The sequence below is a fragment of the Tenrec ecaudatus genome, chromosome 9, assembly GCF_050624435.1.
Source record: "Tenrec ecaudatus isolate mTenEca1 chromosome 9, mTenEca1.hap1, whole genome shotgun sequence".
Taxonomy (NCBI): Eukaryota; Metazoa; Chordata; class Mammalia; order Afrosoricida; family Tenrecidae; genus Tenrec; species Tenrec ecaudatus.
Window position 1 is genome coordinate 81,672,698 of NC_134538.1, and position 15,521 is coordinate 81,688,218.

General features: G+C 45.2%; 1 protein-coding gene across 4 annotated transcripts in view; it reads right to left on the reverse strand.

Annotated features, from left to right (window-relative positions):
- Positions 1 to 10,742: 10,742 nt before the first annotated feature.
- Positions 10,743 to 15,521, reverse strand: part of SNX10 (sorting nexin 10) — a 100,166-nt gene continuing 95,387 nt past the window's right edge. For 2 of the 4 annotated variants that reach the window (XM_075558261.1, XM_075558260.1), the window contains exons 6-7: positions 13,072 to 13,284; positions 10,762 to 12,614 (exon numbers count right to left, since the gene is read on the reverse strand). In XM_075558261.1, the coding sequence (XP_075414376.1) occupies positions 12,533 to 12,614; positions 13,072 to 13,284 (295 nt within the window). In that variant the 3' untranslated portion in view covers positions 10,762 to 12,532. Of the gene's footprint in view, positions 12,615 to 13,071; positions 13,285 to 15,521 lie in introns of all 4 variants that reach the window. The other 2 variants (XM_075558262.1, XM_075558263.1) reach the window with 2 other exon arrangements.

The window sequence follows — 15,521 nt, forward strand, 5'->3', positions numbered from 1 at the left end:
AACAGGCCACCTGTGAAGACTGCCACCGCCGTCCCTGAGCCCAACCTGCTCCCTCGCTCCACTCCTCCTCGGCTGGAGAAGTCCTGTCTCTGTGAGACTGGTGCCAGGACCATGGTTGTCACGTTTAAGGTTTCTCACAGAAAGGAACCACAAGGACCCAAGACTGCCGTGGTGGACTCACCCCACCAACAAGAGGAGGAATTGAGAGGGTTTGAGAAAATTGGGGCAAATATAAGGGTCAGCGTTGGCTGGGCCTGAATGCTCAGAAATTGGCCAACGTCGTTGGGAATGTGAAAAGAAGCCAAAGTTGAATATACGTGTGGACATGCAGTGAGAAGACAGACAGATGAGGGGTGATCGATGGATAACAGATAGATACAAGAGATGGAGGGAGCTAAGAGGACAGCCGCTGTGCAGTAGTTTTGTGGTTAAAAATGGTTCTGTTGCTGTTTTTAAGTGACTCTAGTAAAGTTTATGAGGAGGAAGACTAAAATCTCCTTAGAAGATATTGTACAACTCTAAGAAAACCTGGTGGGGTAGCCACGAGGTGAGCAATTTGAACCCACCAATTGTGGCCCGGGAGAAAAATTAAGCTGCCTGCTCCTATAAAGAGTTCAAGTCTCAAAAAGGCTATGTAGGGTTGCCATGAATTGAAATGGACTCCGTGGCAGTGAGTGGTGGGCGATGGTGCTCATGCTGCGAGGTGGTTCAACCCCGCTAGCTTCTCGGTGGGCCAAAGTGGAGGCTTTGGAGAGATTGGAACTCTTATACACTGCTGGTGGGGGAATTATACACACACACACACACACACACACACACACGCAACCACTATGGAAAATATGAAGCTACCTCAAACAACTAGGAATTGAAACCCCATGCAACTCCACCATCGGCTTGCTGGGAATATATGCTAAAGAAGGGTGAGCCGTAACAGGAGCAGACATGTGCTCAGTGCAGCACTGTTCGCGGTAGCAAGAAGATGCAAACAACCCACATGCCCATCGGTAGAAAATTGAAGAAGCTCTGGTCTAGACACACAGCGGAACACTGCGCACTGTTGAAAGCAGTCATGGAGCCAAGAGACACTGTGGAGGACCAGACCTGGCGAGGGCGAGGCTGAGTAGTGAAAGGAGCCCGTCACAGAAGGATGAACGTCATGTGCTATCGCTGTTCTACAGAAAGGGAAGGAGACCACCAATATGAAGAAGTCCGTACCCAAAGGAAGAGACTGGAGATTGCCAAAGGCAATGGAGGAAAAAATCACACAGCCGTCTACTCTGGACTATGGGTGGGTGTATTGGACAGGGTTCTTTAGAACCAGATTGCTAGTAATTATATATAAATATATTTATAAAGATAGATATATAATTCAAGAAATAAACCGTTAAATTATATACAGATAGATAATACAAGAAATTAACAGTTAAATTATAAAGCAGTGAGACACTAATAGTCCTTCAAGGTTTGAGAGCCGCCAGTTGCCAGTCCCTTTCTATGGAGAGAGCTGGGCTATATATATCCAGGCAGCAAACAGCAAGGCAGGTCCCCAACTGTCATCAACTGTCAGTCCCCAGCTCCAGAGATGAACATTCCAATCGTGTGGACTTAAAGGGACCTCAACTTACAGCGACACAGTCCACAGGCTAGGCATCCCACAGGTAGTGTTCCCCTTTAAGTTGAGGCACAGAACAAGCAAGGCGAGGCTCACCGAGCCATTTATCCCTCTGCCCTTCAGTTAATCCTACTTGTGTTTATCGGCCAGGCTGGCATAATAAACTATAGCAGTGGGGAAAGGCCAGCTCATGAAATCATCACTACGAGCCATCAGCACATGCGTCCTCAAAGATAAGCAGGTCCAGCCATCAAGCCATCACACAACGGTGAGTTCATGAAATGTCGGACCCAGTGTAGTCTAGAAGTGATGTTGTAACTATCCAGATTGCACTTGGCAGGAAAGAAGGTCCCCCCGCCCCCCGGTCTAGACAGTTGACAGGGGCAGAAATCAAGGAGTGGGTGAAGGGTAAACTATTAAGAGGGTTCAATTTGTAGTTTAAACTGTTGAAAATAAAGTTGATGGCCTGAAATATAAATCATCACCTAATTTACAATAATAAATTATCTACAAGGATTTACAGTTTTGGAAGCCTTCAATCTGGTTGTTATTAGTCTGACTTGACCCAATGGGGGTGGATTGGGTCTTGGTTTTAGTGAAGCTTTCTGTATCAGACTGGGCCTCCACTCTATATGGCCCTGGCTATATAGCAAGGGACTCAGACATGCCCACAGTCGTGAAGCTGGTGCAGGAGTGAGCACATGTCCTTCCAGTGTACAGCAGCAATCATGGGACACAGCAATATGCATTTGGAAAGGGCACAAATGTGTCTGTCCACTTGGAGGTGACCATTACTCAAATATTTCCAATTATTCATCGATCATTATTGAAGATCCACTCTACTATAGAGGTACAGTGCTGGGAACAGTTGTCTTCTCCGAAACAAGGCAATGAAAGAAATAGTTCATGGAAAAAATTAACTGATCTCTTTGATCAATGAAAACAACAATCTCCCATAAATCACCATGGCAGAGGTCTGCCCCCGAAGAGAATTAGGAAACAAGACCTTGTTACTTGGGATGTAGAGTCCATGGGCTTCTCATTTGCCCTCGGGACAGCAGTCCAGGGAGACAAGGCCAGTCAAGTCCTGGGAAACACGCATCTGCTACCTCCTACCCTACTACCATATCCACTTCCGACATGTTATCAGGAGAAATCAGACCTGGAAATCGAGATCATGCTTAGTGAAGGAGAAGGGCAGTGAAAAAGAGGAAGACCACTGACACGATCTTGGACACAGTGGCTACCACAATGGGCACACACGTCAGCACACTTGTGACGACGGCGCATGAGACCAGGCAGTGCTTCAGTCTGCTGTACACAGGGCCGTGATGGCTCAGATCAGACTCGAGGGCACCTCACCACCACAGCAGAGGCTCAGCTCTGCTGCCACTTTTGCTAGTTCTGCCTCGGGAAGGGACAGGAAGCTGGGTCGAGGAGTCCTTGGGTGGCACCAACAGCTAAATGTCCAGATGGCCTCAGAAGGGTTGATCATGCCAATCAACCCAGAGGTGCTTCAGGAAAAAGAATCGTCAATCTACTTCCAAAAAATCAGCCACTGGCAACCCTACGGCGTACAGGGAGTCATGAGGTTTGCCATGAATCAGAAGTGACTTGACAGCAACGGGCCTTTGGTCTGAAATGTCTCCCACCACATGACCCGAAAAATCAAACTCACGACCATTAAGTCAATTCTGACTCGTAGCGACCCTATAGGACAGAGGAAACTGCCCCTGTAGGCTTTCAAAACTTCGACTCTTTACAGGGCAGAAGACAGGGCTACCTGCTCCCATAAAGAGTTACCGTCTGAGAAACTCAGCTGGGGCAGTTCTACCCTGTCCTACAGGTTGCTTTGAATGTTTTAGAGTTTAGCTCTTTATGGGAGCGGAAGGTCCTGCCTTTCTCCCAAGGAGCAACCGGTGGTTTCAATCTGTTGACCTTGTGGTTAGCAGCCAACTCGTCACCAGTACCTACCACCAGGACTCCTTACCACGCGGTAGTGCACCCGAACTGATTATCTCCTACCGCATTTCAGTCACGCATCTTTGATTCTCCGTACGGTCTCGGTCTGTGTGAAACTGGGGGCTGGTGCCTGGGTCGAGATGAACTGATGTGACTCTGGACAGGTGAGCAATGCCATGCAGCGGTACAGATGCTGTCAGAAAGACATGCGGAGATGCGAGGTGGGGAGACTTGCGAAAACACAGGGCAAGAGCGCCTCCCTTAGTGTGGATGCTCAGGGAAGGCAGCCAAGCAGAGGCGACATGTCCATCAGAGTCTCCAAGAACGAGTAGGAATAGCTGAGCAAGAAGGCCTGGGGAGAAGGGGAGTCAAAGACCTTTCCAAGCAGAGGAAACAGGCAGTGGCTTCCACTGCCCCTCCTACTGGTCCTCATGCCACACGATCCTCGTGCTGCTTGTGGCGAGGGAAGAAACAAACGCCGCCGAGAGGCCCTGGTCACTCACCTGGTCAGCAGTGGACGTGTGGTTTAAACCCAGCACCGTACTAAAGAGCTCTGGTGCGCACACACAATGCGATGCTGTCCGTCACTAAGAATCACGACCAAAGCCCGAAGAGCCTCATGGCACGGAGGCTCCTAGAGAACATCATGTTGAGTGGAATCCTTCAACCGCAAACGGTCAGATATTAGGGGACCACAATTTAAATTTTAAAAAATTTTTTAAATTTAAAAGCAAGAGAAAGGCAGTCATACAAAAGGGAACCGACTGTGGAGAAGGGGACGTAACAGACTAGACGGGCTGGATGGGAACGTTGGTGTAATAGGAGGGAGACGAGGAATCAAGAATGTGGTGAAGGGTTAATTTGGAGGGGAGGGGTTCATTCGTGGTGTAAATTGTTGAAGACAAGGTTGGTGAGCCCTCACCTACTGTGAAAACTAGAAAGCACCCTACGCCTTACCTCTCCCCTGAACCCGGTCTTTGAAGGGGAATCCTCAGTTGGCGATGTCTACCTACGTCTTCCTGATGTCCCTGGCTCTCTGCTGGCCAAAAATGAGCAACAGTCTCTGAAGCATTCTGAGAAATAAGTCCACTTATTATAGATTCAAAGCATCATAGGACTTCAGATTTTTCTCTAAAGAATCATTTTAGGGAAACAGTAGCAGTCACCCCACTCATCCACCTACTTATATATGAGCAGGAAACACACCACAGAAAAGTAAAGTGTAACTTGGTTTACACCAATGCGTCTGAAAGGTACCATACTAAAGACACCTCCGCTCTCTCCTTTCTTGAGTAACACCTACTAAGCACCCCTAAGAACTACTAGTCTGACTCTGTATCCTTTGGGACATTCTACACCCACAGTTCTTCACCTTACCTGGGAGAAAACTGGTTCAGAAAGGTTGGGAGCTGCCTTTGGGTGTGTGACGGTCAGATTCTGAAGCCCCTTCACCAGACTATGACTCTCCAGTAAATTACATTTCAGTACGTCCGTTCCACAGCTCCAATAGATAAACAGTACACACGGCACAAGAGCTGATAATGTTGCAATTGTCAAACTAGAAGTCCTCATTTTAAAATGATACGAAGAAATGTTGTATCTCTACTGTAGGTGAGAGCTGAAACCCTGTATGGAAACTTGAAATGTGTTTATATAGACTATTAATCGCTCCTGTCATGGTTTATACTCGTTATCTAAGCCTCGCTGATACCAGTTGTTTATCTTCATAGCCTTCCCACTGAAATAATAATACCAATAACAACTACCAGCTCTCTTTTTGTCTCAACATGAAGGATAACATTAATATATGGATGCAAATTTCTAGTGTTTGTCTTCATGCGTTCATTTCAATGGAACCCAAGCTAAAGAAATCACTCGTTAACAAGATCATCACAAACAAATCTTTGTACCAAATGCTACGTTGATAGATCAAATCCCATTATCACAAACCAAGAAGGAAATGATTTATTTGGGAATTTTGTTGGAATCAAGACAGCAAAAATGAAAGAGTGTGTGTGAAAAATCCTTTTGTGTTTGCTAAGATTGATTGTGCGTTAATACTTGCTTCATTACATTGTAGGTGGTGTCTGACTGGACGTTTCTGAAAGGCCAGAGATGTAAGAATTACAGACGTAACTAAAGAGCAGTCAAATTTCCAAGTTTGAAAGGTATTTTTGAATAATAACATTTAAAAAGGCCATTTGGGCCTTCTGTCTAAAAAGTTAACTAGCGTGTGCCGGTTCTCTCTGCATTGGCTGCTCGAGGCTTCTGATCAGCAGAAAGCGGCCCAGGGCCCTGGAATGTTTCAAACGCAGGACACCTGGCTCTCTTCCGGGGTTCATGGTGCTGGGGGCACGTGTTCCACTTACCTTCTGGCGGAGCTCACCGATAGGGGAAGCCTGTTGTGAAAGAAGAAGGGAAACCACAGCGACATTTACCTTAATCTCTGGGAGCTTTTTTCCAACCTAGCAATTTTCTGATTGTCAAGAGGTGGGTGGGAGTGGAATGAAAGTTGGTGGTTGGTTTTCTTAAAATTCAAAGAAGAAAGTCAACATGTCCAAGGAGGTGAGCCATTAAACCTGCAATGTGAACAGGACATAGATTAGATTATCGACTGACGGACTGTGAGTACTGGGTTTCCTGCAGGCACGCAGACCAGGAGACAGGAAGCGGCCCCGTCTCTCCTCCCGTGGCTTTGAATTTCTTGTTTCTATACATGGCATTACAAAAAAATCCCAATTGCCCCTCATTTGACTTACTCTAGTTCCTTCTTCTTACAGTCTGTGTGTACATGTAGACATTCAAAGACTCCGTCTTTTAGCTTGGCCAACAATGCCAAGCCTGACCCTGAGACCCCTGCACCTATCTCATTCTCCAAACATGCGGGAGAAGCCACATAACTTTATGATTGAAATTAATGTTTTCATTCAACTGCACATGCCCAACCTCAATACACATATTAGCAGAGAGAGCACAAGCCCGGGGCGCTTCTTCCCCCAGGTAATATGCTTTTCTTTCTTTCTTTTCTTTTTTTTCCATTATCCCTTTAATGCCGAGCAGGGCTACTGATTACAAAGAAGCAGTTTGACTCCGGCAATAGGTCTTCTTCACTAATCCTCTCTGTCATGGAAACTCCAACTGCTACAGGAATAAGAGGCTCAATCCATATTTGCCAGCTCTAATATGAAATCTGTCAGAGCCCAAATTAATGAGTTCCAAATTCCTTACATCACGATAACAGGTTAAGACTGGTCAATTAATTACATAAATCCTTCCCGATTCCTTGTGTGTTTGCAGCCCAGATTGTGTCTTACATTGCGCCTCGACACAAGGCCTTTGGCTCCCGTTGTTCAGCAGGAAGGCCCCATTTAAGCGGAGGCTGCCTGCCACCGCGAAATGTTAAATGTCACACGTTAAATTTGCACTCTTCTGTAATTGCTTTTGTTAAAAAAAAAAAAATTAAAGCACAGAGCGCCCAGAGCAGCACTGTGTGCAGAAGGCTGGGTTGGACTGAACGGATCCCAGGGCAGGCCAGGAGCTGTTACCTGGAATCTTTTACACCCTCCACACACACACACACACACACACACACACACACACACACACACACACACACACTCCATCCCTCCATCCCAGGTACCTGATGGGCAGTAAAACCCCAAATATGCATATGTTGGACAATAAACCAAATTTCTGCAGCAACAGACATGGAGATCGTTTATGAAAGAATATGATTTTTCTTTGTGAAAGGGTGAAGCGGCGATTTGTGCAGCCAGCTTCCCCTCGGCAGTGGAAGTGTTAAACAACACCGTTGGCCAAACCTGCTTCTTCAGGAACTTCAAAACGTTCGTGGGAATCTTGCATTCTTTTAATTCCGTTGCCCGCGAACGTTCTGAAGCCCCTTCATATTGCACCGTGTGTCTGTGGGTGCGGGCGGGGCGGGGGGAGGGGGACATGACTCGTGTGTCGGTTCTTTGCCTTCAAAACGAATGTTTGTTATTTGGATTGGACATTGGTGCGCACTTACAAACCAGAGGCCCTCTAAGGACCTGGGGGGAAGGGGGGGGTGTCACGGGTCAAATCCTCTCCTTTTCTGAAAAAATTAAAATGGAAATCCCCTTGGGGTCACAACCTACTTAAGAGAACTAAACCTTGGATGGAGGGCCCCCATCTTGCGAGGGTGCTGGGTCTTCACCCCACTGCATTTCTGCTTGTAGGGGGCAGTTCCAGGCCCGCGTGATTTAAGGGTATGTTTCCACAAATGCTAGCCAGCCAGCGAGCGAGCGAACAAGGAACGCTGCCAAGCCGGGGCTGAAATCGATGTGGAGCGCAGGTTCCGCCCGCTTGGGGGCCGGCTCTATCGCCACGCACCCCAGCACTGACAACCAGCCCGACTCCGGGCGGCCCTGCAGCGACCCCCTCTGTCGGCTGTCGGCCCTGCACCCGCGCTGCGAGCCCCGCGCCCCCGCCCCCGCGCGGCTTCGGCGGCCCGGGCCTAAGGCGCTGGGGCTCGTTACCGTGAAGCCCTGACTCTGGACCGTGGCTGGCGGGGGAGCACGCGCGCCTCCCCAGCGACTCCGTCCCGCCGCTGGGCGCGACGGTCCCCGGACTCCCCCGACGGCGGGGGCGGGGGGGGGGAGGGGACAGGTGAACCCCACGGCGCGCCCGCCGGGTGGCTTTTAGGATCTCGGGGACCCTCGATGCCAACGAGATCCACGCGTGTGGGGTCCGGATGCAAATAAACAAGAGCAGGGTGTGCCTCGGCCCCGCGGCGCCCCCGGGGACCCTGCGGGACCCCGCCACCCCGGGGCTCGAGCCGGGGTCCCCGCGCAGCTCGAGCATCTGCAGAACAAAGGCTCGGGCCAGCGCCCTGCACCTCAAGCCCCCCCCCGCCAAGATCAGCCCCCGCGCACCGCACCGGGGTCCCCGGCACACGCGCCCCGAAACCCGGCGGGACCGGGAGGGTCATCGAAAGGCGAGCCCCTCTTTCACCAAAGCACCGTCCAGGGACTCTCGGTGTCGTGGGTTTGTGCTTCTCGGGCCCTGGGGGGTCATTTTCACGCTGGAAAGGGGGCTCGCGGTGCCCGGGGTGGGAGCAGGTGGGGTAGGGGCGAGGGCGCCGCGGTCTGCGCCGTAAATCGCCCTCTTTTTGTGCCTGCGGTTGCCAATCACCACCCGCCGCCGCCCGCCCCCCCTCCACTTTTTTTTTTTTTTGCAGCGCAGTTGCTATGGGTTACCAGGGCGGTTGCCATGGGTTACTGGACCGAGGCCCGCTGGCTCGCTACCTGCCACCCAGTCGTCGCCGGAGCGGCCTGGGCGGGAGCGCGCGTGTGCGGGCCGCGGCGCGGGGGTGCGAGAGCCGCCGGGCGCCGCAGCCAACAGGCGGCCGAGGGGGCCGTGCCGGGGGGTGGGGGGCCAGGCTATAAAGAAGGCCCGGAGGTAAGAAACTTGCAAAAACACAACCACAAGTTATGCCCGGGCTGTGCCTCTAGCAGCCAAGACGAGCGGTGTGGGGTTTGGATGAAGCTGCACTTCCCGTCGGGGGAGAAAGGGTGTTTTCCTCTTTAGCATAAACAATTTGCATACTATCTTTCAGACCAGAGTAGAAATTCAGCAGGAAACGGTAGCTTAATTTCCACCACCACCCCCTCTCTTTTCAAAAGAAGTCTTTGGAATTTTGGAGAGAGAGAAAGGGGTCATTAACTGCCAGGGTTTGCTAGGCTTAAATAAATTAGTGTCCAGTGCTCTGCTCCTAACAATGCTCCAGAAAAGTTTCCAGCCACAGTGAAGGGCGAGTGTCTGGCTCAGTGAGACCATCGGGGCTGGTTTGTTAAAAGCATATGGCGAAGGGTCGAGCTGAAATCCGCTGTGAATATTTTAGATTTTAAAGAAATCGTTGTTTATTTCTTTCTAACATTTTTTAAACTCCACGCTATTAAAATGTATTTTCTTATGACCTTTATTTGCAAAGAAAGTGGTGTCTGTGCTTTGCTTGTCAAATGGCATTAACTAATTCCAGGCAGCCGTTTGGTTTTTAAAATGTATTTGTATATATCTAGAAATTTGGAAATATAAATACCAAAGTAAGAAAGGAACTGTATTCCAAACAAAAACACAATCTTGTATTGGAATAAATTGCTTCTCCTCTGTTTAAAAATATGCTGGATTTGGTTGCAATTCACAGGATACCAACCAAGTATTTGAAATAAGAGAGTATTTAGAAACAGAATTAAGCTTTTTGTTGTCTTATTTTTGCCTTAAAGTTTGAAAGGCCTCGCACAGGACCTTCCATTACAGCTCAAATACTAAACCCTTATCTGCACCAAGGCAGTTCAATACTGCGAATCCTGAAGGCACAAAAACAAACAAACAACAACCACAGAAAGAAAAGAACAGAGCTGGAGACAATATCCAATTTACCGTTGGGGATGATAATTGTAGCAAGGCTAAATTAATTTGTTTCAATTGTGAACAGCCATAAAGGAAATTTTATTCTTGTGCTTTACTCAATTGCATACACTTGTTTATATTTAATTATTCAATAAAATGTGAACTAGGTTTGAAAAAGCTCTTGCAGGATATTTCATCTTAAAAGACAGAAGTGCTGACTGATAAAGCACATTTTCCTTGGTAGTTTTTCATATTTTAAATTTCAGCTACACTTGAAATCAAGCTTCTCCAAGTGAGACTTTAAAAGAAACCTAAGTAACAGGTTGCTCTTTTGTGGTTGGCACCTTTGTGTCATCTCCACAGCCATCTTTTGAATAAAACACGGGAAAAAATTGGCTTCATAGGTAGATCATTTTTTTAACCATTTGAGGCAAATGCAGTTTCACTGTATGTAAATCAGCAAGCATTCAGGACTCTAACTTTTTGTTTTAATTTGTTACCTTAAAAAAATCTTTAAGAATATCAATTCTGCCTAGTTGAGTTACTTACATAATTATTTTCTGCTCCTAAAGAAAGCAGAATAAGACACTTGAACAAAAGCAAGGGATACCCTGGGTGCTGACGGACAGGACAACGAAGCAAATGATCAAGCTGCAAGAAATCAGTTTTAAGAAGCTGGTGCTCAGCTCCCAAAACCACCAGAGCGAGACAAAAAGCACCAACTAGACTGAAAGGGAAACCAACATTTCCAAAGTCCTTCATTAGGAAAAAAAAATTCTGAGTTTAGATTAAGTCTCTTGTATAAAATAAGTGCTCCAACAAACTGAAGTTGATTTGTTTGTTTGTTTTAATGTGAAGACAATGACTTACTAATGCTGACGTTCCAAAGTATTAGGCATTACGTAAAACTAATTTTTATTGGCTCTGTTACATCATTTATAAATGGCAACTGAGGGGAGAGGGGGCCACAGTACATGCTTTTTCAAGACTGCTGTAAAACAGAAACACCAGGACTTCAAATACATATTGTTGAGTCAGGGGGACACTTTTAAAAGCCAGGAGGGCAAATTGACACAGTAGCCAGATAATATGCAATTGCTACATTTCCCCCCTCCCCTCTGCATTCAAATAATGACTCTCAGATACAAAATCCAAGTTACATCAAATCAAAATACTTACAAAAGTTTGATGTTTTAAGCCAAAGAATACAAGAGGAAATCATTCTTATTTTTAGTTTTTCCCTTGATGTTTCTTACAAGCATTTCAAAGACTAAATAGGAGCATAGCTTTGAAACTCCTAGTTAAAATACAAGGCAAAGATGATATTTTGTAGCAGCCTGTACTTTCCTCCAATTAGGTCAGGTAACATTTAATTAAAGCAACAAGTTATCCTAGGGATTGGGGGACAACCTTCCTGCTTCCCAAAGATAGTTTGTAACTGTTCAACAAGGAAGAATCGTGGGTAATTATCTCAGGATAATGCTACTTCATCTGAAACTTAAAGTTCAAAGTAGTTTATCCAGGACAACTTATCTTTGAACCTAGGAGTGGGGAGAGACATTTTGTTAAAATTACACCAATCTTCAGGTAGATGCCTAAAAAGAAAGGACTTTAAAAAAAAAAGGACTAATGAATTCTGAAATGAGCAAGTAACAGCCTTTTCTAGAGTACTGGCAAAATTAAATATATTAATTTTTATTAAGATCTTTCTGCTGACTTAAAGTGAAGTAACAATTAGCCAGCACTGATACTGAAAGTCACCCTAGTGACAAGAAATGGCACATTTAGCCAGAAAAGAAATCATTGAACATGTCATTCTAACTACATGACGATAATGAAAGGCAAATTATTCATTTCCAGCAACCATTTGTTTAAGCTGATTTTGGACAAAGAAAACCTATTTCTGGATCTCTATTTCGCAAGTATCAGTGAAATTCCCTTTTTCTCTAAGAGGAAAACAGTGTTTTAACATGGCCCTAAGTCAAAAGATACATTTTTATCTAAGTGTGAAATGAGAATACTGGAAAGGTTAAATACTCTTCACTATAGTTCCACCAGACACCTCCAAAAAAGCAAAGTGTTTTTCCAGTGCAGGTCAGGTAGTTACAAAATATCACCCACACGTCTGAGCGAGGTGGTGTAGCGTACACCTGGTACCCTCTTTACGCTCAACATAGGTGCTGTTTACCAAATGTGTTTATGGTTAACACTGCCCCATTGAGAAACCTTTTCTCTTGATTTTAAATGGTTTCTTTCTGTCTTTCTTCCTTTTTTCAATCTTTTAAAAAAAGTCAAGAAAGCAAACTGGGCTTTTACAAACATAAAAGTCATTTTCGGGTCGGATCTTGCTAACCGGTAATTTTTGTCCCTAAAGGATAGATATTGCATCCACAGGCTTTAAGTTTTTTTACAGCAGTTTAACCAAAATAAGACAACAGAAAAATACCACTCATAAACAAGCCAGCATCTTTAAGAACTGAAATCCGTCCCCTCTGAAGAGTGAGCGTTAGGTAAGGATGTATTATTAGCAAGCCTTCTTCCCTGTGACTGGGCGTTGTTTGCTCTCGCTCAGGGTTCCTGGGGAGCCGGGCTTGTTTTACATCCATGTGCACTGCTGTCATCGCTACTGTGTCCAAAGCCAGAGGATGAACTGGAAAAGAAGAGAGGGGGGAAATAATAAAAAGAGGAAATTGGTTTTCACAACACACTCAAAGCCTGAGTAACAGAGGAGAACTTTAATTATCTCCAGTCACAAAGAGAGACAGGAAATTTGGACTTTTAATTAGCCATTTGGAGTGCAGTTGGATATTTTTTTAGCTAGATAATTTAAACGCGAATAATTCAAGTCTGACTAAATGAAAGTCACATAATCAGAATGCAGATAATTGAATTTCTACTGCATTCATTAATTCCGTGTGGAGGTGTGTGTGAAGACTACTATGATGAGCTGTCACAGCTCAATAAAATCTCAGTCAATTAATTTTTTCATTATCTTAGTATTACATCAACAAAAAAGCAAAGTGTGTGTGTGTACATCTGTATGCGTGCACAGGGGCACGGCGTGTTATAGAAATGCGCCTGGATTCAATCAAAAGGCAAGGAAATACCTTTCTGAATCATAATCTATATCATTTGCTCGTTTCCTTTCTTCATCTTCCTCGGGGAAGCGTCTGTTCATCAAGGCAAACTTGTGAATTGCTTCTTCCACCGAGTATTTCGTCTGCCCAGAAACACACGCCTCGATGTCCTCCGAATTCAGGTGACTCTGCAGGAAGAGGTGAAGGCTGCTGTCGGAAAGCAAGAGCGTGTTCTGGAGGACCCTGGGTGAAGGACAAGAGGCACGGGACCAGAGCAGCAGGGAGTGGGAGGTGGGAGAGAGAGACACATTAGGGAGACACCATGGAAACCATTTCTCTCCGTAGCAAACTTTGCTTCCATTATGCACCGTGCCGATTACAGAGATGAAAGCATATGTTCGCTTTTATTCAATTATTTGGAAATTTAGGTGAGTAAAAACATGAAGCTAATAGTTGAGAACATCTGTTAAAAGACTAACTTCAAGGACATTTCTTCAATTTAACCATCTGTTGTGGCCATGTGGATTAATTATGGAAATATTTTGCTTATAGAGTCACAGAAATTTATTCAACTTTCATTTCTTTTTTCATTTCTTTTTACTGCCAACCAGTGTGTCAAATTCCGTGATCTTTACGGGAGAGGCTATCAGGCAACGTCAAACACTCACCTGATATTAAAAACGCAATATATTTCTCAGCGTGTTTCACAGTTTACAACTTTCTGAGCAGATACACGGATGGAAGGATTGGTGGATGGATGGATGGATGGACGGACGGACAGACAGACATGTTTACCAAGGCTGAGTTGCGAAGTGGGTTTTTTCCCACGTTATGTTAATACCTAAGTTGGACTAGAAATTTCTCCAGCCTCTTCTGTGGTAATACCTAACAACGCTGCCAAAAGGAGCCACCAGGTGAAGTTGATTGCACCCCATCTATGGCTTCAACAAGTCTGAGGGAAACTTCTGCCATCTTTCCATCCCATTGCCCCACAAACACGTGCATATTTACTTAAAGTGGGATGACTTCCTGACAAGTACACACTGGTCTTCTACCATTCAGGGTCACCATCAGAGTGAGGTCAGAGTTCCGCTAGGGCGTCGAAACAGACTCGTGTGGAGGAGTTAAAAACAACACTGTAGCAAAATCTACACCCACTCAAAATTCCAATATTGGTGAATGAAGGGCTTGGTTTATTTTTTTCTGAAATGCATGTTTTAGAGTAGGAAAGCAAGTCAAACCATCCCCCTACATTCAAATAAAAACCGATTTTACCATTTTAGCAAGCGTTTTTATACATAATAATTTAGTCCCTATTTATAGTTAAGGAAATGATATAATGCACGGCACTATGGGGCAAAACTAGACCACTGAAGCCCGAGTACAAATGTTCCCAAATATATAAAAATTTATATAGATGCGTGTGAACACAGAGATCATGTGTTTCAGACCAAATAGACCTTCATTTATTTTCTGCCTTTTTAAACAAGTCATTAGCACCACACATTTATTTTGGGTATTCATCTCAGTTGACTTAAAATTCAAGGTCATTATCGAACCCTGTCCTTTTCTTTAAAATAAAACAGAATTCGTCTCTAAGCAAGCAGAAGTATGGAGGATCCAAGCCAAACTAGCCATCCCCTCTTGCTGCCAGGAATTTTACAGACACAATTTGGGAAAACATACGTGATTTGCCCGCTGACCTTGCCAAGTAAAATCTTGCTACTTTTCAAAGGACAAAAACTTAAGCAACGTAGCTAAATATTTCCATCTCTTTCATGTCCTGGCTTCTCCCAAAAGGTGATAAAGATTAATTTGCCCAGAACAAGTAGTAACCATAGTAAATCCCTTTTTACTACTCTTGGAGATTTATTTGCTACGTTTCCAAATGTTTACCATTCTTGTTTTAAATACTTCAAATTAACGGAAGAGTTATATAGCAGCAGCCCATTAATATTAACCTTGCTTTGCTGTGAAGTTTGAGCGGTGTTTCCTGTAGCCTTCTGACAGTAGTTTCCTGCCAGCCATGTGAGAAAAGTAACTGCTCACAGGACCACACTTACCGCTGTGTTTCTGCTGGAAATGTGCTTTATTTTCTTTATAAAATAATGGGTGATCTTTAAAATTGATTTTGGATGGTTTGAGGCATTACGCCACAAAGTAATGAACACTAACGCCGATGATATTGGACACAAATTCATTTTAGCTTTATTCCACGTCCAGAGCAATTCCACTGAGCCTTGGACTGCTTACGTGTGGTTATTAACTTGCTAGTAACCTAACACATGGGTACAGCAAAGAAAAGTGATCAGAGTCCAGGTTGATCGGGACCTCAAGGCTACTGTCCTTTTTCTTGAGCTATAATTCAATTTCCAATTTTACTGTACATTAGACTCATTATTTCCCAGGGCTTCCTTTTCTGCTTCATACTGCCACCTGGAGGACAGTAAGGTGAAGGAAGAGAGCCAGTACACTTCCTA